This window comes from Anabrus simplex, chromosome 2, assembly GCF_040414725.1.
Source record: "Anabrus simplex isolate iqAnaSimp1 chromosome 2, ASM4041472v1, whole genome shotgun sequence".
NCBI classification, from domain to species: domain Eukaryota; kingdom Metazoa; phylum Arthropoda; class Insecta; order Orthoptera; family Tettigoniidae; genus Anabrus; species Anabrus simplex.
The window spans coordinates 1,220,468,822-1,220,495,333 of NC_090266.1; the positions used below are offsets into that span (position 1 = coordinate 1,220,468,822).

Consider the following 26,512-nt stretch of genomic DNA (forward strand, 5'->3'; position numbering starts at 1 on the left):
TGCATGTACATAGTTCTGTCATAAGGAATTCCAAATTTCGTGAATATCGAGCTACTCTTATACTTGTAATAATGCTTGAAGTGAATCAATGTAGTTCGATCGCGCGTAGTTGAAATCTCATCCGGCCGCGGGGTAGGAAGCTCTTTAAATGGCTGCGATGCTGAGGGGTTAATCAACTGTTGTGTTGCTTCCCTGCTGTCAGGAAGGGTATCCGATTCTATTTTGGGATGTCCACCACTAGCGGGAAACTCAGCTTTCAGAAAGCAGTTACGAATTGTTGAGCCTGTAACATTTTTCAATGCATTGGTTATCCACGAAATTGCTTGGAGAACATACAGTCTCTTTGTCAGTGTTTGATGGGTTACTTCATTCCCGTTAAGTTCTGATACTATGTGCTTCATACATAATCTTTAAGTTCTGGATCACTCCTTGGTCAAGCGGCTGAGAAACTGACGTTACATTTGGTGGGAAAAATACGATCTTCACATTTTGCAACTTAATTGTAACCGGATGCGATGCTGCATTATCGAGGAATAATAACACTTTTCGCTCCTGGTGTAGCCTATCATTTTTCTGTCCAATTGTCCTAGCCACTCTTTCATTATTTTTCTTGTCATCCATGCTTTCCTATTCGCTTTCCATTCAATGCCAAACTTCGTAACGTCCATATTCTTAAAACAACTTGGTTTTGCAGCTTTTCCTATCACAAGGGGCTTCTCCCGTTCTCCACCCATACTTGCATATAACAAGACCATAAGATGTTCTTTCACAACTTTTCCACCAGTACAACGATTTCCTTTGAAACACAAAGTTTTACAAGTCATTAATCTCATTTTTTGGTCTGTATTTACAACAGTGATCACATTCAATTTTACAAAGTATACATTTACACTGACTGACAGAGCAAATGCAACACCAAGAAGGAGTGGTTCGAAAGGGATGAAAGTTGGGGAAAAAACAGAGACGGCACGGACGAATAATTGATGTTTATTTCAAACCGATATGCAGGTTACACAATGCGCACGGCATCGACTCAGTAGGATGTAGGACCACCGCGAGCGGCGATGCACGCAGAAACACGTCGAGGTACAGAGTCAATAAGAGTGCGGATGGTGTCCTGAGGGATGGTTCTCAATTCTCTGTGAACCATTTGCCACAGTTGGTCGTCCGTACGAGGCTGGGGCAGAGTTTGCAAACGGCGTCCAATGAGATCCCATACGTGTTCGATTGGTGAGAGATCCGGAGAGTACGCTGGCCACGGAAGCATCTGTACACCTCGTAGAGCCTGTTGGGAGATGCGAGCAGTGTGTGGGCGGGCATTATCCTGCTGAAACAGAGCATTGGGCAGCCCCTGAAGGTACGGGAGTGCCACCGGCCGCAGCACAAGCTGCACGTAGCGGTGGGCATTTAACGTGCCTTGAATACGCACTAGAGGTGACGTGGAATCATACGCAATAGCGCCCCAAACCATGATGCCGCGTTGTCTAGCGGTAGGGCGCTCCACAGTTACTGCCGGATTTGACCTTTCTCCACGCCGACGCCACACTCGTCTGCGGTGACTATCACTGACAGAACAGAAGCGTGACTCATCGGAGAACACGACGTTCCGCCATTCCCTCATCCAAGTCGCTCTAGCCCGGCACCATGCCAGGCGTGCACGTCTATGCTGTGGAGTCAATGGTAGTCTTCTGAGCGGACGCCGGGAGTGCAGGCCTCCTTCAACCAATCGACGGGAAATTGTTCTGGTCGATATTGGAACAGCCAGGGTGTCTTGCACATGCTGAAGAATGGCGGTTGACGTGGCGTGCGGGGCTGCCACCGCTTGGCGGCGGATGCGCCGATCCTCGCGTGCTGACGTCACTCGGGCTGCGCCTGGACCCCTCGCACGTGCCACATGTCCCTGTGCCAACCATCTTCGCCACAGGCACTGCACCGTGGACACATCCCTATGGGTATCGGCTGCGATTTGACGAAGCGACCAACCTGCCCTTCTCAGCCCGATCACCATACCCCTCGTAAAGTCGTCTGTCTGCTGGAAATGCCTCCGTTGACGGCGGCCTGGCATTCTTGCTATACACGTGTCCTGTGGCACACGACAACACGTTCTACAATGACTGTCGGCTGAGAAATCACGGTACGAAGTGGGCCATTCGCCAACGCCGTGTCCCATTTATCGTTCGCTACGTGCGCAGCACAGCGGCGCATTTCACATCATGAGCATACCTCAGTGACGTCAGTCTACCCTGCAATTGGCATAAAGTTCTGACCACTCCTTCTTGGTGTTGCATTTGCTCTGTCAGTCAGTGTATTATTCACCTATTCAACAATACCTACAATACCACGTTTTGTGGTTACATAATCATAAAAGATTAAAAAGTTGTGGACATGTTTCACCCTTCTTATTGGGAATCATCAGCACATAAGTTAGTCTTAAAACAAATATTTTTTTAAAAATGATTACACTATTGATTATGAAAAATTGAGATGAGATATGTCGTGGTATTAAAAACAAAAATTTTCTTTGAATCAGTAGTTAAGAAATTTGAGATGGGAAGTACGAGCACATGATAAAACTATTGTAGTATATTTTACAATATTGTCTAAAAAATTATTTGTAATAAGAAGTTTTTAAAATTGGCATGTATCTGGAACTGAAATGGATCCTTTTTTAAAGTGAAAGTCAGTAATATTTGTCGCGGTCACTGCTAAGTAGATCAGAGGATGAATTTTGTTTTAAATTATACGTTCCAACTGTTGAATTTAGGTTAAGAAGAAGCAAATGGTGTTTCTTCGTTGAGTTGAATTGATTTAAGATACACTCTGGCGTAATCGTTGAAATGGAGTATAAGTTGGAGATTTATCTGTGATTGAAATTTGTGTTGATTTTCACATATAAGTGTAGTCTCCCAGATGTTGTAGGAATCTCAACGGAGTAGAATGTTGTTAAACTGCAAAAGAATAAAAAGACGAATTTGAAGTGTGTGTTTAAAACGTATGTGATTATACAGTGTTGTGGATTGGATACTTACTCAAATGCCGTGTGAGTATCTATCTTGTTTTGTTAACAGCATTGGTCTGACTGGAGTTCCTACTTCGCGTGTTGTATGAGTGTGACGGAGGGAGGGAGGGAGGGAGGGGGCGAGTTGAGGGAGGGTAGAACTGGGCGGAGTATTACGTGTCGGTATCGGTGTGGGCTTAGTAGTCCGGGGGCTAAGTGGGGTTGTTGAATTGACAATTTGAAGTGTTCATGGGATCTTATTTTGCTTTGGAATGACTGATTTTAATAACTTGAGCGTTAATGTATATAAAGAACTCTTAACCTCCGTGTCGTCGTTAAGGTTGCGATCTTTATTAAATGTTTTGTCTAGAAAAATATAAATATTCTCTAATTCATTTAGCAGTTTACCCTTATTAGTAATCCTAATTATGGTAAGATCCTTTTCTGTTGAAGTGAAATGGTGACCTGTTTCCTTCATATGCGTACTCATAGCGGAATATTTGTTGTGTTTATCAGCATCGAAATGTTCCATGTATCTTACAAGGAAACTTCGTCCAGTCTGACCAACGTATGAAAATCCACACTGTGAACATGTTAACGTGTACACTCCTGAGTCTGAATATTTACTGTTGTTATTATTATTATTTATTTATTTATTTATTTATTTATTTATTTATTTATTTTATTATAATTGCAAAATATGTTTTGTGTTTTGTTGGTTGTTCTGAAGGCTATGTTTATGTTATATTTGTTGAAGGTATTAGTAATTTGATGGATAGTTGGATTACTATAAGTAAAAATGGCGTATTTATTTCTGTTTGGTTTGTCTGGTATAAGGTTTGTGGACAACTTGTTTTTAATCTTATGTATTAGGCGGTTTACCATTTCGATCTTGTATCAATTAAATTTGGCAAGATTCCTTATGTAATTTAATTCAGTTTTTAAGTTTATACGGGATAATGGAATTCTTAAAGCTCGGTATATCAGGCTGTAAATAGATGCCTGTTTCTATGATCCGGGGTGTAGTGAAGAATTATTTATGGTTACTGGCGAATGTGTAGGTTTTCTGTGAATTTGATACTCAAAGGAGTTATTGGTTCCAGTGACCTTTATATCTAAGAAGTTTAAGGAGCCTTTAACCTCATCTTCTTTTGTAAAATTTACATTTGGGTTGATGTTGTTTAAGTTTTCTAATATTTCGTTGCTGTTGGTGACATTCTTATCAATTACTACAAACGTGTCATCCACATACCTCAACCACAAACAAATTCCTTTAATGTCGGTTTTGATTTTTGTGTGGTCTATTGTGTCCATGTAGATATCAGCTAGGATGCCCGAAATTAGGTCTCCCATCGCTAGGCCGTTCTGTTTATATATTTTTTAATTAAAAGTAAAATAGTTGTTATGTAATGTAAACTTTAATATTGTCATGAATTCGTCGATCTCCATTTCACTGAGGCTACTATGTTTACAAATGTTGTTATAGATCATATTAATAGTGTCTCTGGTCGGGATGTTTGAATACATGTTAACTCCGTCAAAGGAGCACATTGTGTGATGGGGTTGTAGGTTGAAATTGTTAAGGGTCTCACAAAAATTAATTGAATTCTTTAAGGGCTGCTTGTTATTAAATGTGTATTGTCTTTTGAGGAAGCTATGAATGTATTTCGAAATTTTATAGGTAGGACTGTTACGGCAGTTAATGATGGGACGTATGGGATATCCTTCTTGTGTATTTTAGGAAGGGCTCTTGCTACAGGGAGGCTAGGATTCATGTTTGTGAGCCTTTGTTGTTCCTGATCGTTAAAAAGAAATGTTGATTTTTTTAGTAATGTCTTTAGGTTACGTTGTATTCTTGCTATCGGGTCCTTATTAACTATTGTGTATTTATTACTATTAAGAAAATCTTCTGTTTTTTAATATATGTATCTTTATCTAATAGAACTATAGAGCCTCCTTTGTCAGCTTTGGTTACAATAATGTTGTTATTATCTATTTTGGTTTTCATGTTCTGTATTAATGTATGTTGTTCAGGGTCAAATTTATTGTTCAAGTCTTCCGCTAACTTTGGAAGTTTTTTCTTTAAATCTGTTCTTATATCGTTTTGTACTTCACAAGGTAGTTTGGAAATGTTGGTTTCTATTTCGGCTATTGTGTTTAAAATATCGACCTCATTATTCTTGTAAGGCCAATTATGTTTGGGACCTTTGTGTAAAAGCTCTATCTCTTCATTTGAAAACTGTATGTTTGTCAAATTTGTTACTATAGGAGTGTTGGTATGCGATGGGTTTGTTGTTTGTTTGTCCGTGTTTAGCTGGGATTGTTGTGTTTGGGTTAATCTTAGTTGCGTTAGTTTTTTGTCGAGTGTTGCCTGTTGAAATTGATCCCGAAATTCTTAAAACTGACACCTGGAAAGAATTTAAACAATGCAACCACACACAGAGTTCAAAACAGAGTAAATGACATCTGGTTGAAGAATGAAATCAAAATAAAGTACCAAAAGAAAGCCGAATTGAATCTTCAGTTCCCATTGGAATGGAAATCATTCCAACAACATGTAGACAACAAACTAACGCAGCTAATGGACAAAAAACAGGCAACACTCAACAAAAAACTAATGCAACTAAAATTAACCCAAACACAACAATCTACGCTAAACACTGACAAACAAACAACAAACCCATTGCATACCAACACTCCTATAGTAACAAAATTGACAAACATACAGTTTTCAAATGAAGAGATAGAGCTTTTACACAAAGGTCCCAAACATAATTGGCCTAACAAGAATAAAGAGGTCGATATTATAAACACAATAGCCAGAATAGAAACCAACATTTCCAAACTACCTTGTGAAGTACAAAACGATATAAGAACAGATTTAAAGAAAAAACTTCCAAAGTTAGCGGAAGACTTGAACAATAAATTTGACCCTGAACAACATACATTAATACAGAACGTGAAAACCAAAATAGATAATAACAACATTATTGTAACCAAAGCTGACAAAGGAGGCTCTATAGTTCTATTAGATAAAGATACATATATTAAAAAACAGAAGATTTTCTTAATAGTAATAAATACACAATAGTTAATAAGGACCCGATAGCAAGAATACAACATAACCTAAAGACATTACTAAAAAAATCAACATTTCTTTTTAACGATCAGGAACAACAAAGGCTCACAAACATGAATCCTAGCCTCCCTGTAGCAAGAGCCCTTCCTAAAATACACAAGAAGGATATCCCATACGTCCCATCATTAACTGCCGTAACAGTCCTACCTATAAAATTTCGAAATACATTCATAGCTTCCTCAAAAGACACTACACATTTAATAACAAGCAGCCCTTAAAGAATTCAATTAATTTTTGTGAGACCCTTAACAATTTCAACCTACAACCCCATCACACAATGTGCTCCTTTGATGTAGTTAGCATGTATTCAAACATCCCGACCAGAGACATTATTAATATTATCTATAACAACATTTGTAAACATAGTAGCCTCAGTAAAATGGAGATCAACAAATTCATTACAATATTAAAGTACATGTGATAAATATCATTCTTGATCCGTATTGATGATATTTGATTGTAATAATAACAATAAGTTAATTTATTAATTTCACCACCTAATCAATACAATAAGTCTTGTCTTAGTTGATTTACTTCGGCATGTTAACTAAAATAGTACATGTTTCGCCTTGTATTTAGGCATCATCAGCCATTATCTTAACCTTAAAATAGAATCAGGCACCTGATTTACATATACATGAAATAAAACAAATTTTTAAAAAACCTTGGAGAGAGTTGAACTAAAATTAACATACGGTAAAAGACTTGTAATGAAGTTGGTTTTAAAGATATTAAAATGAGTGAGGAAATATACAATTGGTGAAAGTAGTAGTGATATTGACATTAGAAGGCTTCTATTATAATTAAAATGAACAAAGCAACAGTCTGTTATGAGCAAGTGATAGGATTGCTTGAAATTAGAGTTGGTACCTAAGTTTCTCAAATCTGTACAACGAAAAGGTCATCCCCATTCAAAATCTAATGTCACTCAAAAGAAAGTAAACAGCATATGGTTACAAAATAAAATCAAGCTATTATACAAGAAGAAATCTCTATTGAATTTACAATTATATAGAACACATTTGACCATCTCTCAAAAATTATCTCCTCTTGAATGGAGTTCATTTTTAAGGCACACTGACCTTAAACTATTATACATATTAGACAGGAAACAGAAAACCCTAAACCATAAATTATTTTGTTTACAAGAAAACAAATGCAAAACATCTGACCAAAATACAACCAACAAAGTGTCCCCTTCCCATTTCCACTACAATTAACCTATCCAATACAGCCTTCTCTAACCAAGATATGAATCTATTGGATAAGGCTATTAAACATAATTGGCCTAATCACAATAAAAGCAGAAGACATAATTACTACCATCGCTGAAATCGAAACTAATATCGATAAACAAATTCCGATTGACAAGCAAAATAACTTACGTTATGAAGTAAAAAAGAAACTCCCAACATTGATTAATGAAATAACATCTAACAACTACTACAACGTCTCGAAACAAATTCTAAACCTGAAATCCCAAATCCATAATAGCAACGTAGTAATAACAAAAGCAGTTAAGGGCAACACCATAGTAATAATGAACAAACAAGATTACATAGACAAAACAGAAACCTTTCTATCAGACAAAACCTATACTATAATTAATAAAGATCCAACAAACAAAATACAGCGCAACTTAAAGAACCTTCTTAAAAATTCTACTTTCATTTTAAATGATCAAGATTATCAGAAATTAACCATAATGAACCTAAAATTACCTACAGTAAGATCATTACCCAAAATTCTTAAAAAGGAGGTCCCCATTCGACCCATAATTAATAGTATGAATAGTCCTACCTATACAACTTCTCAATTCCTACACAAATTCCTAAAAAAAACATTTCAAATTCCACATCTCCAACCCCATAAAAAACTCGATCGAACTTTGCAATTCCCTAAATAAATTCAGTCTGCAACTAAACCACGTTTTATGCTCTTTCGACATCACCAACATGTATACAAATATCCCTATTAATAATACTATTAACATCATAAGGAACAATTAAAATCGAAATTAATGAATGGTTAAAATTAGTTTCGTTTTAAACAACAATTACTTCACCTTCAATAAGAAAATTTACAAACAGGGAGGTTTGGCGATGGGAGACCCGTTATCTGGAATATTAGCTGATATATACTTAGATAATCTCGAACACAGCAAGATTATTAACAACATCAACGGACTCTGTCTTTGGCATCGTTATGTCGATGATACCATAGCAATCATAGATAAACAAATCAGTAACAGTGATAACATATTATCATTCCTCAACAGTTTAGATAACAACATTAAATTCACTAAAGAAGATGAAATCAATAGCTCTTTAAATTTCTTAGACATCAAAATCACACGATTATCAAACAAATATACAGAAAACCCACCTTTTCTCCAACAACCATAAAAAATGATTCATTACATCCCAACTCACATAAAAAAGCCACTTATCACAGTCTAATATATAGGGCATTAAAAATCCCTATGTCCTCCAGTAATTTAAAGAAAGAATTACAATTCATTAAAGAAATAGCTAAATTCAAAGTAGTTAATACAGATATAATTGATAAAATCATCAACAAAACCAAATTAAAATTAGCTACAAATTTAACCCCATTGAAACCCGTCAAACCAAAATACGCTAAATTCACGTTCACTAACCATGGTATTTATCCGATAACCAATTCACTAATGAAGCACGATGTAAAAATAGCCTATACAACAAAAAACTAATCGTAATTTATTCTTTAATCATAACTCTATTAACATCACAGACAATAGATACTCTGGATCAGGGATATACAGACTAAAATGCTCTACTTGTAATTTTTCTTATGTTGGCAAAACTGGCCACAGCTTCTCCACCAGATACACCGAGCATTATAATGCACAAAGACATAAAAAATTTTGCACAATGGCCAACCACATGAGGGACTCAGGACATAAATTTACTACAATAGAACAAGACCTTCATATCCTCAAAAGAGTCAATAAAAGTAATGACTGAGTATGAAAATTTATTCATTTTCCTCGACCAGCATTTCAACAAAGATAAGAACTTAAACAACATCATTGATAAAAAAAAGCCCCTTGTACGAACAGATTTTATGTCTATTACAAGAATCAATTCCCCTCACCAATATATTCTTAAAAGTTTTCAACCTCAAATCAACAAGCCCTCCTACTTCCTCTACAACTAATACATTCCCCTCCCTTCTCCTCACCGCCAGTACCTCTAATTCAAATGCAACCAATAGACTCTTAGCCACACCCACTGTAATATCGCTCCCTCCATTGGCATCTCACCGTTACAATACGCGCAGCAATACACTTCCCTCTTTCTCTCCCACCAATAGTAGCTCCCCTCCAAGTACTACAAAGAAGCCCATAGTCACGCCTTCGCAAACAGTTCCACCTCCAACTCAAACCTACAGCTATAACACTCGTAGTAAGAAGACGACGGTCGACAATAACGTTCAGTCAAAAACGTAACAAAATACCCTCACCATCGTCTAATGGTAAGTGTACACAATTTTCTCTTAAACATTTCATTACGATTTTTTCACTCAATTAACACCACGTTTCTGGTTTCCTTTCACAGATTCAACTGTCACACTTCCGTTTCGACTAGAATGTCAATCAACCCGCATTCTTAACAACATTGTAGCATTGCATCAAATTGAGATGGTCCATAAAGGTCCAATTTAAACATCGTTTTTCAACTACAACTTCGTATTTTTGATCAAAGCGAACCACATCACCATATGTTATTGATTTTCGACTCTTATCTCTTGTAAACAAATAATTGCTGGTCACTTGACCATCTTTCATCATTATTTCATTCTACATTATTTTTTATTAAATACGATTTTTATCGTCATTTTCGTTGTAACAGCTGGTGGCCAACATAATTTTTTAGCAATCCTATCACTTGTTCATAACAGACTGTTGCTTTGTTCATTTTAATTATAATAGAAGCCTTCTAATGTCAATATCACTACTACTTTCACCAATTGTATATTTCCTCGCTCATTGCAATATCTTTAAAACCAACTTCATTACAAGTCTTTTACCATATGTTAATTTTAGTTCAACTCTCTCCAAGGTTTTTAAAAAATATGTTTTATTTCATGTATATGTAAATCAGGTGCCTGATTCTATTTTCAGGTTAAGATAATGGCTGATGATGCCTAAATACAAGGTGAAACATGTACCATTTTAGTTAACATGCCGAAGTAAATCAACTAAGACAAGACTTATTGTATTGATTAGGTGGTGAAATTAATAAATTAACTTATTGTTATTATTCCAATATTAAAGTTTACGTTAGCTAACAACTATTCCACTTTTAATTTAAAAAATCTATAAACAGAACGGCCTGGCAATGGGAGACCCAATTTCGGGCATCCTAGCTGATATCTACAGGAACACGATAGAGCACACAAAAATCAAAACCGACATTAAAGGAATTTGTTTGTGGTTGAGGTATGTGGATGACACGTTTGTAGTAATTGATAAGAATGTCACCAACAGCAACGAAATATTAGAAAACTTAAACAACATCAACCCTAACGTAAATTTTACAAAAGAAGGTGAGGTTAAAGGCTCCTTAAACTTCTTAGATATAAAGGTCACCTGAACCAATAACTCCTTTGAGTATCAGATTCACAGAAAACCTACACATTCGCCAGTAACCATAAATAATTCTTCACTACACCCCGGATCATAGAAACAGGCATCTATTTACAGCCTGATATACCGAGCTTTAAGAATTCCATTATCCCGTATAAACTTAAAAACTGAATTAAATTACATAAGGAATCTTGCCAAATTTAATTGATACAAGATTGAAATGGTAAACCGCCTAATACATAAGATTAAAAACAAGTTGTCCACAGACCTTATACCAGACAAACCTAACAGAAATAAATATGCCAATTTTACTTATAGTAATCAAACTATCCATCAAATTACTAATACCTTCAACAAATATAACATAAACATAGCCTTCAGAACAACCAACACAACACAAAACATATTTTTCAATAATAATAATAATAATAATAATAATAATAATAATAATAATAACAACAACAACAGTAAATATTCAGGCTCAGGAGTGTACACGTTAACATGTTCACAGTGTGGATTTTCATACGTTGGTCAGACTGGACGAAGTTTCCTTGTAAGATACATGGAACATTTCAATGCTGATAAACACAACAAATATTCCGCTATGAGTACGCATATGAAGGAAACAGGTCACCATTTCACTTCAACAGAAAAGGATCTTACCATAATCAGGATTACTAATAAGGGTAAACTGCTAAATGAATTAGAGAATATTTATATTTTTCTAGACAAAACATTTAATAAAGATTGCAACCTTAATGACGACACGGAGGTTAAGAGTTCTTTATATACATTAACACTCAAGTTATTAAAACCAGTCATTCCAAAGCAAAATAAGATCCCATGAACACATCAAATTGTCAATTCAACAACCCCACTTAGCCCCCCGACTACTAAGCCTACAACTGCCAAATAGTCCCCCTCCCACACCGATACCGACACGTAATACTCCGCCCAGTTCTACCCTCCCTCAACTCGCCCCCTCCCTCCCTCCCTCCCTCCCTCCGTCACACTCATACAACACGCGAAGTAGGAACTCCAGTCAGACCAATGCTGTTAACAAAACAAGATAGATACTCACACGGCATTTGAGTAAGTATCCAATCCACAACACTGTACAATCACATACGTTTTAAACACACACTTCAAATTCGTCTTTTTATTCTTTTGCAGTTTAACAACATTCTACTCCGTTGAGATTCCTACAACGTCTGGGAGACTACACTTATATGTGAAAATCAACACAACTTTCAAACACAGATAAATCTCCAACTTATACTCCATTTCAACGATTACGCCAGAGTGTATCTTAAATCAATTCAACTCAACGAAGAAACACCATTTGCTTCTTCTTAACCTAAATTCAACAGTTGGAACGTATAATTTAAAACAAAATTCATCCTCTGATCTACTTAGCAGTGACCGCGACAATTATTACTGACTTTCACTTTAAAAAAGGATCCATTTCAGTTCCAGATACATGCCGATTTTAAAAACTTCTTATTACAAATAATTTTTTAGACAATATTGTAAAATATACTACAATAGTTTTATCATGTGCTCGTACTTCCCATCTCAAATTTCTTAACTACTGATTCAAAGAAAATTTTTGTTTTTAATATCACAACATATCTCATCTCAATTTTTCATAATCAATAGTGTAATCATTTTTTAAAAATTATTTGTTTTAAGATTAACTAATGTGCTGATGATTCCCAACAAGAAGGGTGAATCTTGTCCACAACTTTTTAATCTTTTATGATTATGTAACCACAAAACGTGGTGTTGTAGGTATTGAATAGGTGAATAATAAATGTATACTTTGTAAAATTGAATGTGAACACGAAGTCTTGTCGGGTAAAGCATGGGAAAATAATCCAGTTTCTTCGGCATTCAAAATATTTTCCAGAGCATAGCCGTCTATGATTGAAGGTATTTTTTCTTGCCAGTTTTCGACAATCTCCGTATTAACACTGGATGATTCTCCGCAAATCACTCTGAAGTTGATTCCATATCGCTTTGTGAATCTTTCTAGCCAGCCATTCGAGGCTTTGAAATCTCCAATATCTAATTCTGCCGCGAATTCTAACGCTTTTGCTTGTATCATTGTTCCTGACACAGGGACACTCTGACTTCTTATTTTAGCGAACTACTCTAGCGCCTTTGTGATTGAGAGCTCCACTAACACTTTGAAACAGTTTAATGTGCTGTTCGTTGTCATTTAAATGCCATTCTTTCACTAGTTCCTCGTGCTTTTTCACAATTTCAGCTGCCTGTGTCTTTCTAATCTTGAACACTTCGGACAGTTTACGCACAAAACACTTCTTGTTACAAGATATTAGAATCATTCCGTATTGACGGTTTTCACTTTACAATGGCGAAAAATGAAAGTATCCTCCTATTCAATACATCATATATTCCGTCATTAGACGGAGTAAACAAGTTCAGACATGTTTCGGCTCGTTTGAGCCATCTTCAGTGAAAAAATTAGGGGGGTTGGAATAATTTACATAATATGAGTTGAAAAAATGCTAAAAAACATAATGAAAGCGCAAATGAAAAAACAAACAAAAGAGAGCCTAGACGGAAACAAAATAGCATAAATATACAATATTTACATCAATATGCAGAGCAAAAAACAACTTATTGCGACAAAATTCAGTGAAACGGGTGTTAATTTGAAATAATAATTGATACTAAAAACTGCGTTAACCTAAGAAACAAGGGAATGAGAAAACAAATGATGCAGATGGAAATGAATAATAGTAGCACATGGTGAGGTTGTGGACCTCATAGTTTACAAATTATTAGTTTATAAAAACGACAAAACAGTTTGAAATCGCTGTCAAAATCCTAGTGGAAACCCATCACATAAAATTGGTCAGGAGGAGAGCGGGAGCAAACATTTTGAGAGAAACCAAGCCTGAATTAACCTGCAGGTGAAAAGCCTGTGATAAGGAGAAAAAACACCTTAAATTTAAGGCTTCAGAAAGCTTTCTTCACAACCATTCCACACTTTTTACTTATCAACCCATGTTTCTCATACAACCTAATTTTTTCCATTACAGATTAGAACTTCATTGACGGTTTCCACTAGATTACTACAATTTACTATGCATCTGTCTTCTACCTAACACAGCTTCTCATATTTTTATATGCGGCCCTTCCGACCCCTCTATAATAAGGCAAAACACCAGCCAACATTATGAAACAATAATGAAGAAAGGGACCGCTAGATTGAGAAGATATTAAGAATGCTGCTATTTCTGAAGCCTTAAATTTAAGGTGTTTTTTCTCCTTATCACAGGCTTTTCACCTGCAGGTTAATTCAGGCTTGGTTTCTCTCAAAATGTTTGGTCCCGCTCTCCTCCTGACCAATTTTATGTGATGGGTTTCCACTAAGATGATTTTGACAGTGATTTCAAACTGTTTTGTCGTTTTTATAAACTAATAATTTGTAAACTATGAGGTCCACAACCTCACCATGTGCTACTATTATTCATTTCCATCTGCATCATTTGTTTTCTCATTCCCTTGTTTCTTAGGTTAACGCAGTTTTTAGTATCAATTATTATTTCAAATTAACACCTGTTTCACTGAATTTTGTCGCAATAAGTTGTTTTTTGCTCTGCATATTGATGTAAATATTGTATATTTATGCTATTTTGTTTCCGTCTAGGCTCTCTTTTGTTTGTTTTTTCATTTGCGCTTTCATTATGTTTTTTAGCATTTTTTCAACTCATATTATGTAAATTATTCCAACCCCCCTAATTTTTTTCACTGAAGATGGCTCAAACGAGCCAAAACATGTCTGAACTTGTTTACTCCGTCTAATGACGGAATATATGATGTATTGAATAGGAGGATACTTTCATTTTTCGCCATTGTAAAGTCAAAACACTTCTCACGTTTATGATAGTCTATCGTGCTTACCGTTTCTCTTAGAGGTAAAAACTTCCTCGGAGCCATGTTTACACCAATTTAACACAAAACTGAACACATCAAAAGCTCATGAGTCAGTGAAAAGTAACCTGACAGTGAAGGTACGAATTCCAGCCCTGTCGAGCATGTCAGATCACACAACTTCCGGAAGTGATAGCGTAGTTTGGTGTGGCCTTCCAAGAATGTGTACAGCTTGGACCAAACGTTATGGTGTCTGCGATTCTTGGAAGTACTGCGTGTGCAAAAAGTAAGCGAATACATACTGTACAAGACACAAATACAGTATTTTTTGAAAAAGAAAGTGTCCGTTAGGAGAGGTGTAATTGGACTTTCTCGTGGCCATGGTGTGTCCGCGTCCGTAATGAAGGGTATCCATATAAGAGGGGTAAATTACTCATACACGACATGGTATTTAATTACAGACCTAGAAAATCGTCCGCCAATGAGGGGTGTCCATCGGTGAGAGGTGTCCATTAAGGCAGGTTTTACTGTATATATATATGTATATAGATATGAGAAGTGCAATACAATTTCCTTTTCATTGCTAAAGCAAGGAATGAACACTGTCTATACCATCCAGGGAAATACATTGCAATCGGCTTGTCAGGTAAGAGACCTAGGTGTTATAATAGACTGTAAAGTAACCTTCTCTGCTCATATTCAGTCAATAAAATCACGTGCTATGTGTACCCTAGGCATTATTTACAGGTTCACTGAAATTAATGATATTATCGCCTTAAAATTCTTCTCTGTCTCGTATGTTCTCCCCATTATTGACTTTTGTTCCCCTATTTGGTCCTCTGGGTATACTTGACCTGAGAAGCCGTTTACAATTCTCCGATCTATGTTACCTCCATAAATTAATCAATGGCTACACCAAATGTAATACTCTTCTGGCGTATTTCCCTATACACATTCATCCCCGCCCAGCACGCAACCTGCGCACTCTTCATGTGTCCCGTCCGTCCCTAACCTTACAACAGCGCTGTATTTTCCACCGTCTCCCTACTCGTGGTAACTCATTACCCGATATCGACATATTTACACCTTTTGCATCCTCCAAACAAAATAATTAAAAGATTCCTTTGATATCCTCTCCAGGTTTCCATTTTCTTCCGTCCATCCAACCCTCGACTTTCTTCTTCCTAATTTCTGTAACCGACTCTCGCCCGTTATCGTTGCCATTGTTGTTACATTGTTATTGTAAATTTATTGTTGATACTTAATATTGTTGTTTATACCTTTGTTATCTTTTACACTTATTTAAACTTATTATTATTATTATTATTATTATTATTATTATTATTATTATTATTATTATTATTATTATTATTATTATTATTGTAAAATGGCCCTCCATAGGCTGTATCTAATAAATAAATAAATAAATAAATAAATAAATAAATAAATAAATAAATAAATGATATGAGTAATGAAGTGGAAACAGAGATAAGGCTTTTTGCAGATGATGTAATTCTCTATAGAGTAATAAATAAGTTACAAGATTGTGAACAACTGCAAAATGACCTTGATAATGTGGTGCGATGGGTAGTGGGCAATGGTATGATGATAAACGGTGTTGAAAGTCAGGTTGTGAGTTTCACAAATAGGAAAAGTCCTCTCAGTTTTAATTACTGTGTTGATGGGGTAAAAGTTCCTGTTGGGGATCATTGTAAGTACTTAGGTCTTAATATAAGGAAAGATCTTCATTGGGGTGATCACATAAATATGATTGTAAACAAAGGGTACAGATCTCTGCACATGGTTATGAGGGTTTTGAGGTTTTGTAGTAAGGATATAAAGGAGAGGGCATATAAGTCTCTGGTAAGACCCCAGCTAGAGTATGTTCCAGTGTATGGAACATTCCCCAGGATTACTTGATTCAAGAACTGGAAAAAATATCCAAAGAAAAGCAGCTCGATTTGTTCTGGGTGATTTCCGACAAAAGAGTAGCGTTACTTGTGATAAAACCCATTTTTTGGTCCGTATTGAAAATATTTGTATTAAATAACACTTGAATGTTTTATTATTCATCCACTTATTCAATACAATACAATTTTAAAAATTAGGATATTGTCCTTATCAAAGTTGTTAACATGAAATTAATATATCATATGGTACATGTTTCGCCTATCAATAGTAGGCATCATCAGCCACATTTTTGACCTTAGGATAGATCAGGTACCTGATTGGAAATAATTTATGAATGCTGTTAAGAACTATGTCATTTAAAATGTATTGGAGATTGTTAAACACTATTACAATATAAAATGTAGTATGCTGTTATTTGATAATATTTGTGATAATATTGGAGTCTAAAAACATGATAATTATTTGACGATTATGACATATTAAAAGATATTACAATAGAGATAAAAATCAGAAAACACATTCCATTTAGTTGTCAGATGGTGTATTGTTAAAAACGTATGGAAAGTTGAGCAATGGTAGTGGTCGTTGGTTCTTGAAGTTATAAAATATTGATTTTCATGTATTTGCTTATAAATATTGGAGAATTTTCATATGGTCTGGTTCCTTTTGAGATAATAGTAGTTGGAAATGTTGGTGCCGTAGGCCATATTGAAGTCTTTGTAGGCATCATTAGACCATTTTCTTTGATGTGGTAGGAGTTTGTAATGGGTATGGCTCTTTGCTGTTGGGCGTGTTGAGGTGAGCTTATTAGTTGGAAGGGAACGTTGTTGTCATTCGGTGGTTAGCCAAAGATATGATGAGTTCTGTAATTAAAGAATTAATTTGAAAATTTAATGAATAACCATAATTGGAATTAAGGAGCTGAATAGTGGAATTTAAATGAAGAGTGTTGACACTTACCCCTTCGACTGCTGAGATGTTAGCTTACGTTGAGAGTTTTAGAGTAACTGGCAGTCGCCGAGCTCTTACTGTGTGTGTTGTATTTGTGAGGTCTTGGTGGAGGGGGTTGAGCTTGAGAAGGTGTGGCTGCACGTGAGGAGGAGTTGTCGGCACTGGGAGGAGGGGAGGGGGGCGGTGTGTGTGTGTTGGGATTGGTGGGCGTGTTTACTGATTTGGTGCTAAATATTTTGCAAAACTTATTATTCAGAAGGAAAGGTTTTTGTAATAGAATTGAAATCTGTTCATAAAGAGGACTTTTGTTATCAATTACATCATTTAAGTTCTTGTCTTTGTTAAAGTGTTGATCTAAGAAGATGTATAAGTTTTCGTATTCTGTCATGAGCTTACCTTTTTCAATTCTTTTAAAATTTGTAAATCCTGATCTATTGTAGTAAATTTGTGACCTGTTTCTTTCATGTGGTTACTCATCGCAGACAATTTATTATGTTTTTGGGCGTTATAATGTTCTGCATATCTAGTTGAAAAACAGCGGCCAGTTTGACCAACATAAGAAAAATTACATACTGAGCATTTGAGTCTATATATACCCAAGCTTGAATATTTATTATTGGTTGAATTGACTGAGTTATGATTAAAAAATAAATTTCGATTTGTATTCTGCGTTGTGAAAGCGATTTTTACCTCATGTTTTCTTAAAAGGATTGGTGATTTGATGGATTTTTGGGTTGGTATATGTGAATTTTACGAATTTTGGTTTGTTGGGTTTTATTGGAGAAAAGTTTGTGGTTAATTTTAGTCTGACTTTATTAATGAGTTTGTTGATCATATCTAGATTGAACCCGTTGAATCTGGCTATTTCTTTTATGAAATCTAATTCTTTTTTTAGATTATTCGGTGAAAGAGGGATTTTTAATGCTCTGTATACTAAACTGCAATAAGTGGCTTGTTTATGGGAATTTGGGTGCAGAGATTCGTTTCTTTATAGTTATTGGAGTAAATGAAGGCTTGCGGTAAATATAATATATTAATTTCATGTTAACAACTTTGATAAGGACAATGTCCTAATTTTTAAAATTGTATTGTATTGAATAGGTGGATGAATAATAAAACATTCAAGTGTTATTTAATACAAAAGAGTAGCGTTACAAAAATGTTGCAAAGTTTGGGCTGGGAAGACTTGGGAGAAAGGAAACAAGCTGCTGAACTAAGCGGTATGTTACAAGTTATAAATCTTATCGTTGGGTCCATATTGAGCAACGTATATCTTTCTAAAAGAATATTTTTTTGAGAGTCCACCTTTTCAGTACATTGTTTTTTATTGATTTACATACATATTTTCACATTGTTGTTTTGTGTTAAGCAGGACACGTTTCGCCTAATTTTTTAGGCATCTTCTGCCGGGTCCCTATGAGGTGTGGTAGGAAGAATGGCTAAACTTCAAGAAAAGATTATATTTCTAAGAGAACAGTTTATATTAACACAGGCTAAATTTCAAGAATAGATTCCTGAAAATAAAAGAAACATAACCAAAAGGTAATAAAAGAAAAGGTGAATGGAATAATGTAAGCTTACTTTACAAAAGAAGAAAAATAATGTGCGACTAGCAGCTAATCTCAAAGGATATCTCTATTACGAAGAAATGAAATGAGGTTAATGATTGCTGACGTTAACAAAGAATAAGCCATGTTGTAGTGGCTTATACACTAAGCGAATGATTATCACTTTGGGGATTAAGAATAATATGGAAGTATCTTGTTGCTGTTACTGCAGTAAATTACTGGAGGTGAAACCTGATGAATAATTAAAACTTAGGTTACAAAACTGTTATTTAGAAGGTTTGCTTCGACACGATTTAAGAATGGGAGTAATTGACAAAGTACCCCATTGGAAAATTCTTACAATCCTTTAGGTTGATAAAATTGACAGGTAAACTTTTGTGCTTAATATTACTGTTACGGGGTTACCCGTGGACCAGCAGAGGTGAAAGAAGGTGCCGGGGTGAATGGGTCTAACTACAATGCCACAAATTGATTTAAAACTTTAAAAAGGTTATATTTCGTTAGAATTTCAAAAAATCAACAAATAACAATGTAACAGGTACCAGTAGCAATAAACAAGTCTAGGAAAGACAAGATTGGTGGTATAAACAGATCTTGTGCTTCAAGCCATCACTTTACAGTTCCTGAGCTCCTAGCTCAAATTTACAAAAGACACAAATACACAAGGGCAGAAATCCCTCAATACCTGGAGCGCTTGCTCCCAACATATAATATCCAGCCTTCAAAAGGCATTCAGTAATCTTACTTTGAAAAAGAGCTAACAGGCTCTCAGTTTTACTCAAGGCAACACCAAAAATATCTTACATCATTTGGCCTTCCATGGCCCAGCTTACAAATTGAAACAGGGGTATCTCGTACCCAACCTATAGGGCCTTCGTGTAAAAAGAAATAGCAGTTAGATAAATGGCCCAAACACAAAATGAAAGGAGGCGAATGCTTGCACTCCTAGATATGCATTCTTAAAACCTAAAGGGCACTAGGCCAATGAAACAGGGGCTGTTCCCAAACTATGGAGGTGACTCGTATAAGAAAAAATTTAAGACATTACGGAAAGGAAGAAAACCAGTTACAAAACGTAGTCACTTCAAACCAATATGAAGGGGAGCTCAAGAGGGTACATCACTCTCTATCCCCGATTTACAGTGAAAGATTTTATGATGTTATTACATAAGCCAGCAGAAGTTACACTTTCAGAAATGTAGGTTACATAGTTAAGGTTTCGGACCTCTCCCTCGGGTTAAACTGCAGAGCTAGCAAGAAATAAAGATGTTAATTGGCCATTACCTTGTCGCTGTACTGCTGCCTGATGAAAGAGGCGCCTCCCGCCTTCTGCTTGACACACATACACTAAGTTAGATAATGATCATTTGGCCAAGAGACATGAAAATCCGCAGTTTATAAACCCTCGGGGAAAGTTCGAGACCTTTCATGAATAAACCAGCCACGCCCTCTCACTTTATTGGTGAATTTAAAAGTTACACTCAGAATCGAGGAAGAAGGCTGTGATAGGCAGAAGATTAATTACAGAAATTCGTGATTGGCTAAATTTAAAACTGGCGGAAAGAAAAGATAAATATTGCTAACCCAAAAATAAGGAACATTAATTAGTTTAAAAATAACTTATGAATACAAAACTTCTTTAAATCAAAGTTCATCCACATCATACCAGGGTGCATGATCATAGTTTTTGTAGTTACATTTGTTGAAGAAAGTTCAAACTTCTTGATGAAGGGCAAAAAAACAAATAGAAATTCACACAGTACTGGAAACTTCACATTACCAAAATTACGTTAAATTACTGTAGTGACATCTTCTGAGTAAAGGTTTAAGTAGGTCTAGTTTCAAGTTCACTGTTCTTTTAGGCACAAGATTTAAATGCGCGGCGTTGGGGTGTACCTCCCGGTACAATTACATTGAAAACTAAGTTAAGTTAAATCTGAAATATTACAAGTTCCTTACCCCATGAGAAGCTAGGGCCCTTCATGAGCATGAAGCACGACCAGATTACCAAGATCAGAATGAAGTCGCGCTGCAGTGTGCTTCCCGAAGGTAGCATGTGTTGGGTGGTGAAACAGCACAGCAGGAAAAGGACCAGTGAACATGCAGGATTTTTTCTAAACTAATCATTTTAATTATTACAAATTTTACACTGGTCGTCACGTCCTTCGTAAGATCTGGAAGCTTGTGAACTTTTGCAATCAAAGCAAGCTACAGCAAAATTGACATGTGCACTACCGTGTGTCACGCAATTTCCGATGATAAAAAATATCGACGATCTTGAATAATTAGATTTTATGTAGGTAATGAATTGCCCCACAAATTTTAAATGTTGGCGTAACTTTCAGCTGTTGAAATAAAACTGTCAGTAATAATGAGTAAGTGAGTACTGTTCACTCTGTGGTAGTGTCAACTCTCAGATCTCTGGTGGCACATTAATTAAAACATAGATCGCTTTCTCTGCTGTAGGCATCAGATCAAAATGCTGAGGCTGTACCATTTAAAAAGAAGTCCTCCTATGTTTTCGTTAACTGTGTCAACTCTTAGTTAGGTACCCTTACATGCATTTCTTTTTTAAGGTATAAAAAGGCATGGGAATATTGAAGAGATTAATCCTGTATTCCTTGTCTTCCACCATTCTCTGTGTCCTACACTCTGGAGGATGGTCCCTAAATGACTGGATGTTGAAGCTGAGAAGAACGTTAGTCCAAGCAGTGTGATGTTCAAATCCTGGCCAGTGGAGTCATATTCCACATAAAACTGAAGACTACACAGTCTTCTGTCCTTACAAAAACAGCAGTATTGCATGTTAGAACTTTACTCTCATATATATAGGATATTAACAAAAACCACTTAAATCACCAAAATATCTGACTTCTTATGTAAATGTATGCAGCTTTGGAACTATAAGGGAAGTTGTTTTTGGAAATGTCGCTTTGTTAACCGAGTTATTTCTTGTGTGTTGCAGTAAGAATGTGCCAAAGAAACCTTCCTTTCTGAAAAGAGACTTAGATGCCAGAGCTCATTCAGAAGCTTACCGTCTTATGTTCCGTTTGCCAAATTCTGAGAAGCTCGATGGAAGTACTGAAGCTACTCTTTGGACACCGTATAACAAACGCCATGTCTGGGGAAGGATGTTTTTGTCACAGAATTATCTTTGCTTTGCTAGTAGGGTTAGTATTTTTTTTTTCATACATCTTTGGTGAGATACATCTGAATATACGAAGACAATGAAAAGTGTTACTTGTATGACGGAGGTAAATGAGTAAACTCTCTTCATTGCTGGTGATTGTTTCCAGATGTCTTTATTTTGTAATTCTATAGATTTCATTTACATTAAGTATGCTGATGAGCTGAAAAGTGCTGTGAAATTCATTATCTTATTTTATAAATTAAATTACAACTGCTTTTATTGAAAATGACCAGATTTTCTCTCCTGCTTTTCTGTCACATCATTTGATGCTGTAATTCAACCAATTTTTAAAATGAAAATTGTGTTGTTTGTAATATTTCTTCTTGTGGTGACTGACAGCTGGAATTGTTAAAGCAGGTTTAATGTATTTGTAGGTAAAAGGCTTAGTAAGTGTCGTCATTCCTCTCCGTGATGTCCGCCTGGTTGAGAAAGCTGAGAACCAAGCATCCAATCCAGCTGTAAATAAATCTGTACTCATAACGACTAGTAGCCGGGCAAGCTTCCTCTTTGCTCAACTACAAGACCGTGACTTTGTTGTCCAGAAACTGTCTGAACTCCTGGCCAAGACTAGGATGTTAGTCGGGTGAGTTTGACTAGAAATATTCATGCACGGCAGCACAATTAATTTCAGAAGTGTGCAGTTCTGGGTGGTCTGGTAGGGAGGTTGTGTGGAAAATTTTTAAAATGTGAAGTTATAATGAAATGGTTTTGACCCTTTGCCATTTCCCAATTAACGGTGGCTGCCCGGCCGGAATTAACATGTGTTCTGACAGGGGCATTTAAATCCCAATAGATGCAGCATAAATGTCACCCCTTTAAGACAATAACATAGAAGTCAAACAACTAAGTATATGAATGTAATTTCTTTTGCATTTTGTTTTTAAATGATTATTGTGTACATATTTGTACTCGCCCTAATGTTGAATCTGAATATTGCCCAAGTTTCCTAAACCATTTCAGTATCAATGCCTGCCTTGCTAATGAGCACACACAAAAGTCCCCTAGGGGGCTGATGACCTTAGATGTTAGGCCCTTTAAACAACAATCATCATCATCATCATCATCATCATCATCATCATCAAAGTCTCCTAGGAAGTAATCATCAATTTCAGGTAAAACAAGCAAACCTATATAAAATTAGAACACCTACATACACCATTATATTGTCAACAGAGCCAGTTTTTTCTTGTAAATTGTAACCAGTACTCGGTGGTTACACAGATACATAGTTAAAGGGGAGGAAAATAAATGCAATTTCATGGTACCCTAAAGCCTAGACACACACTAAACATCTGGTGAACTGCGCCGCATACAACACAAGTAAATATCAGGTTGGGGAACTAGACGGCTATAAACAAGGAACGTGGACTGGGAACCTACCGAAGGTCATGGAAAAGCGAAGGTTGCAGGTTCCAGAAAAGCCAACAGTGATCTCTTGTTTTCAAGATATTATTTTCGAAAATCGACATTACAAAGTAAATTCCGAACAAATGTACCTATACACAAAATCTAGATACACAATTTGCGAAATATGAATTAGATGTTCTTTGACAAGAGCTTGCTATAAGATCAAGGAGTTAAGCAAATATATCTTAAGACGAATGAAGTCCTACGATACAATCTTGAAGGTAAGCGGAAACACAACATGTTATTACAATTTAGAGTGAAGCTAAATGTGCTTTCAAACATCTGAGCAATAGAGTGGCGACTAGGGCAAACTCCTATGTGATATACCAACGAAAATTAAATGTAAATTAAAACCGGACTGAAATCAACAGTGCTTACCACAAGGCAGCGCATCCTGGGAGCGACGTCACGCTGACATGCGTCAAAATAGCTGGACTCACGATAGAACAAAAGACACAAAATCCAATCTCGCTCACTTTAAAAAGGGAAGACTGGCCTTGGTGCGATTACGGTGTGGCCAATCAGAGCACAGGAGCTTGCCTATCGCCACCGAGATTCACCAATCACAACTCTTTATCCAGTCGCGATGTTTATACAATTTTCTTGAACACGTATACAAAAACAAATCTTGAACTTTCCATTTTCCAGAATAGAAAGGACATATTTCAAGAATCCATAACTGACAGGGGCCAACACACCGTCCTAAAAGTCTGCGTCACAAGCTTTCTGGACTGTTCCAGCTAATATAGAACAATAATCTAGTAGTTACAAATAAAATATGCTACAAAATATTTTACACTGTACAGGTTAGGTAGCCAAATGGAATATGATTAAAATATTCTAGCACAACACTCCACTTCACACCAAGTCTTCCTTAAAGGATAGGTTTACAAATAAAATATTCTACAAACACATTCCACATTCTAGATATTCTTCACAGGTCTCATAAATATTCGGCATTAATATTCGTCTGCTTTACTACAGGCTCGTAAATTCCCATCCCACAAATAATTGAAAAATGTATTTTTCTGAACTCCTGGAAAGTAAACCAACATTGTTTTCCCATATTTCCAGTTCATTAGAATGATTATCGCGATATTACTAGCAATATTTCTCTGTAGCCCTGTCCCTCGGTCTTCGCACGATATTTGTTCATGTTTTTCATGATTCTCTGAATTATCATCACTAGTACATTCATCAGAATAATATTCTGAACCTCTACTAGAAAGTTCACTATCTCCACTAATTTCTGACGTGCTCCAATTTCGCTTTCTTGCAAACCTTGTGATAAGTAGATAGCACAATGAGAACTCGAACATAAATAATCTCTAAGTGGAATATGATGTTTATAAACTAGGCCTACTCGTGAAATACACACAGTAAAAACTGTCAACAAGGTGCTGAGAGCTTGCCGAGTCACAAGAATGCACTGTGGTTTCACAAGGCTCTTCGGTATTTCCGTCAACACACTTCTAATGACTACGCATGTGATGAGCGCTTTGGAGCAGGCGGGTCCTAAATCTCAAGCACTCTGGAGCGTTAGGAACAGCATAGGGTTAAGGCATTTCATCACCATCTACTTCTGTTAATTGCAAGTAATTTCTGCATTGTTTACTTATTTATTCAATTTGTTGTTAATCTGAAGTGAAAATGAAGTATGGGTAAAGATGGTTTTGATGTTAACAAAGGATGGTAAAAATCTTGTTAAATATACATTATTGTGTTTACAATTTGGTATTTTATTTAGTGTATTTACAAAGATGTATATGCCACTACTGATTGCCCTTTGTAATCTGATGCATTGAATTTCTATTCTATTGAATAAATTGCGTCTTGTATAACACGATCTTCAGCACTCGTGTGTGAAAGGTTTCTTGTTATTGTTTGCTGTTGCAAAGATATGACTTGTAATTCCATGTTATTAGGTTGGTGCATATGTTTGTCTCCTGTGCCAGCCATGTCATCGTCCTAGCAAGTACATTCGGTTTTAGATAATGTTGGTGAGATTGGAGGGCCAAGGAACTGAAATGTCGAACATTTCCAACACATTTGTCTTTTCTTGTTTAACTATCAATTAAAGGCATTGAAGTGTTCAAACCCCATCAAATGATGTTTCCTAGATGGCTATTGAATATGAGCAATTTCTATGTTCTGGAAGACAATCCAAATTCGATGGAGACTCTTTAAATGCTTTAATTCATGATGACATAGATAAAAATGAATTGGAACGAATGGACCACCGTATGGCATTCTCTTCTATAGGTGTATATATTGATGAGAAGACAGGAGAAACTGTATTGGCATGGAAAACAAATGCTTGTACAAACCTTATAATGTAGAATTAGAAGAGAGTACGTGATAGCTGAGCGACAAAAGACAGCCAAATCCCAGCAATTGCACTTGGGAATTTTAAAAATAAGTTATGTCCCTGTGGTTATGATTCCATGTAAAAACTGGAGGTCTTGTGATTTTAACCACGATATCAACAGTCACATAAAAATACAGGCCTGCCTACTTGCTTAGATTTAGAGGAATTCCCAAGTTATATTGTATACCGTATTTTCTCGCACATACAGAAAGCAAGACTGAGATGGTTTGGACATGTAAAAAAGAATGGGAAAGGAACAGGTAGCAAGAAGGGAATCAGAAAGAGACGTTAAGGGAAAGAGACCAGTTGGAAGACCGAGAAGAAGGTGGATGGATCAGATTTGGAAGGACATTAGAGAAGCTGGATTGGATGTGGCAGAAGTAATGGTGCAGGAAAAGTGGAAGGACAGAAAGGAGTGGAGGAGGCTTGTTAACCACACCCGGCCGA

General features: G+C 36.1%; 1 protein-coding gene across 4 annotated transcripts in view; it reads left to right on the plus strand.

Moving 5' to 3' along the window:
• Positions 1–26,512, plus strand: part of Tbc1d8-9 (TBC1 domain family member 8/9) — a 419,649-nt gene that overhangs the window by 271,898 nt on the left and 121,239 nt on the right. For all 4 annotated transcript variants that reach the window (XM_067142224.2, XM_067142225.2, XM_067142226.2 and 1 more), the window contains exons 8-9: positions 22,066–22,270; positions 22,665–22,873. In XM_067142224.2, the coding sequence (XP_066998325.2) occupies positions 22,066–22,270; positions 22,665–22,873 (414 nt within the window). The remainder of the gene's footprint in view (positions 1–22,065; positions 22,271–22,664; positions 22,874–26,512) is intronic.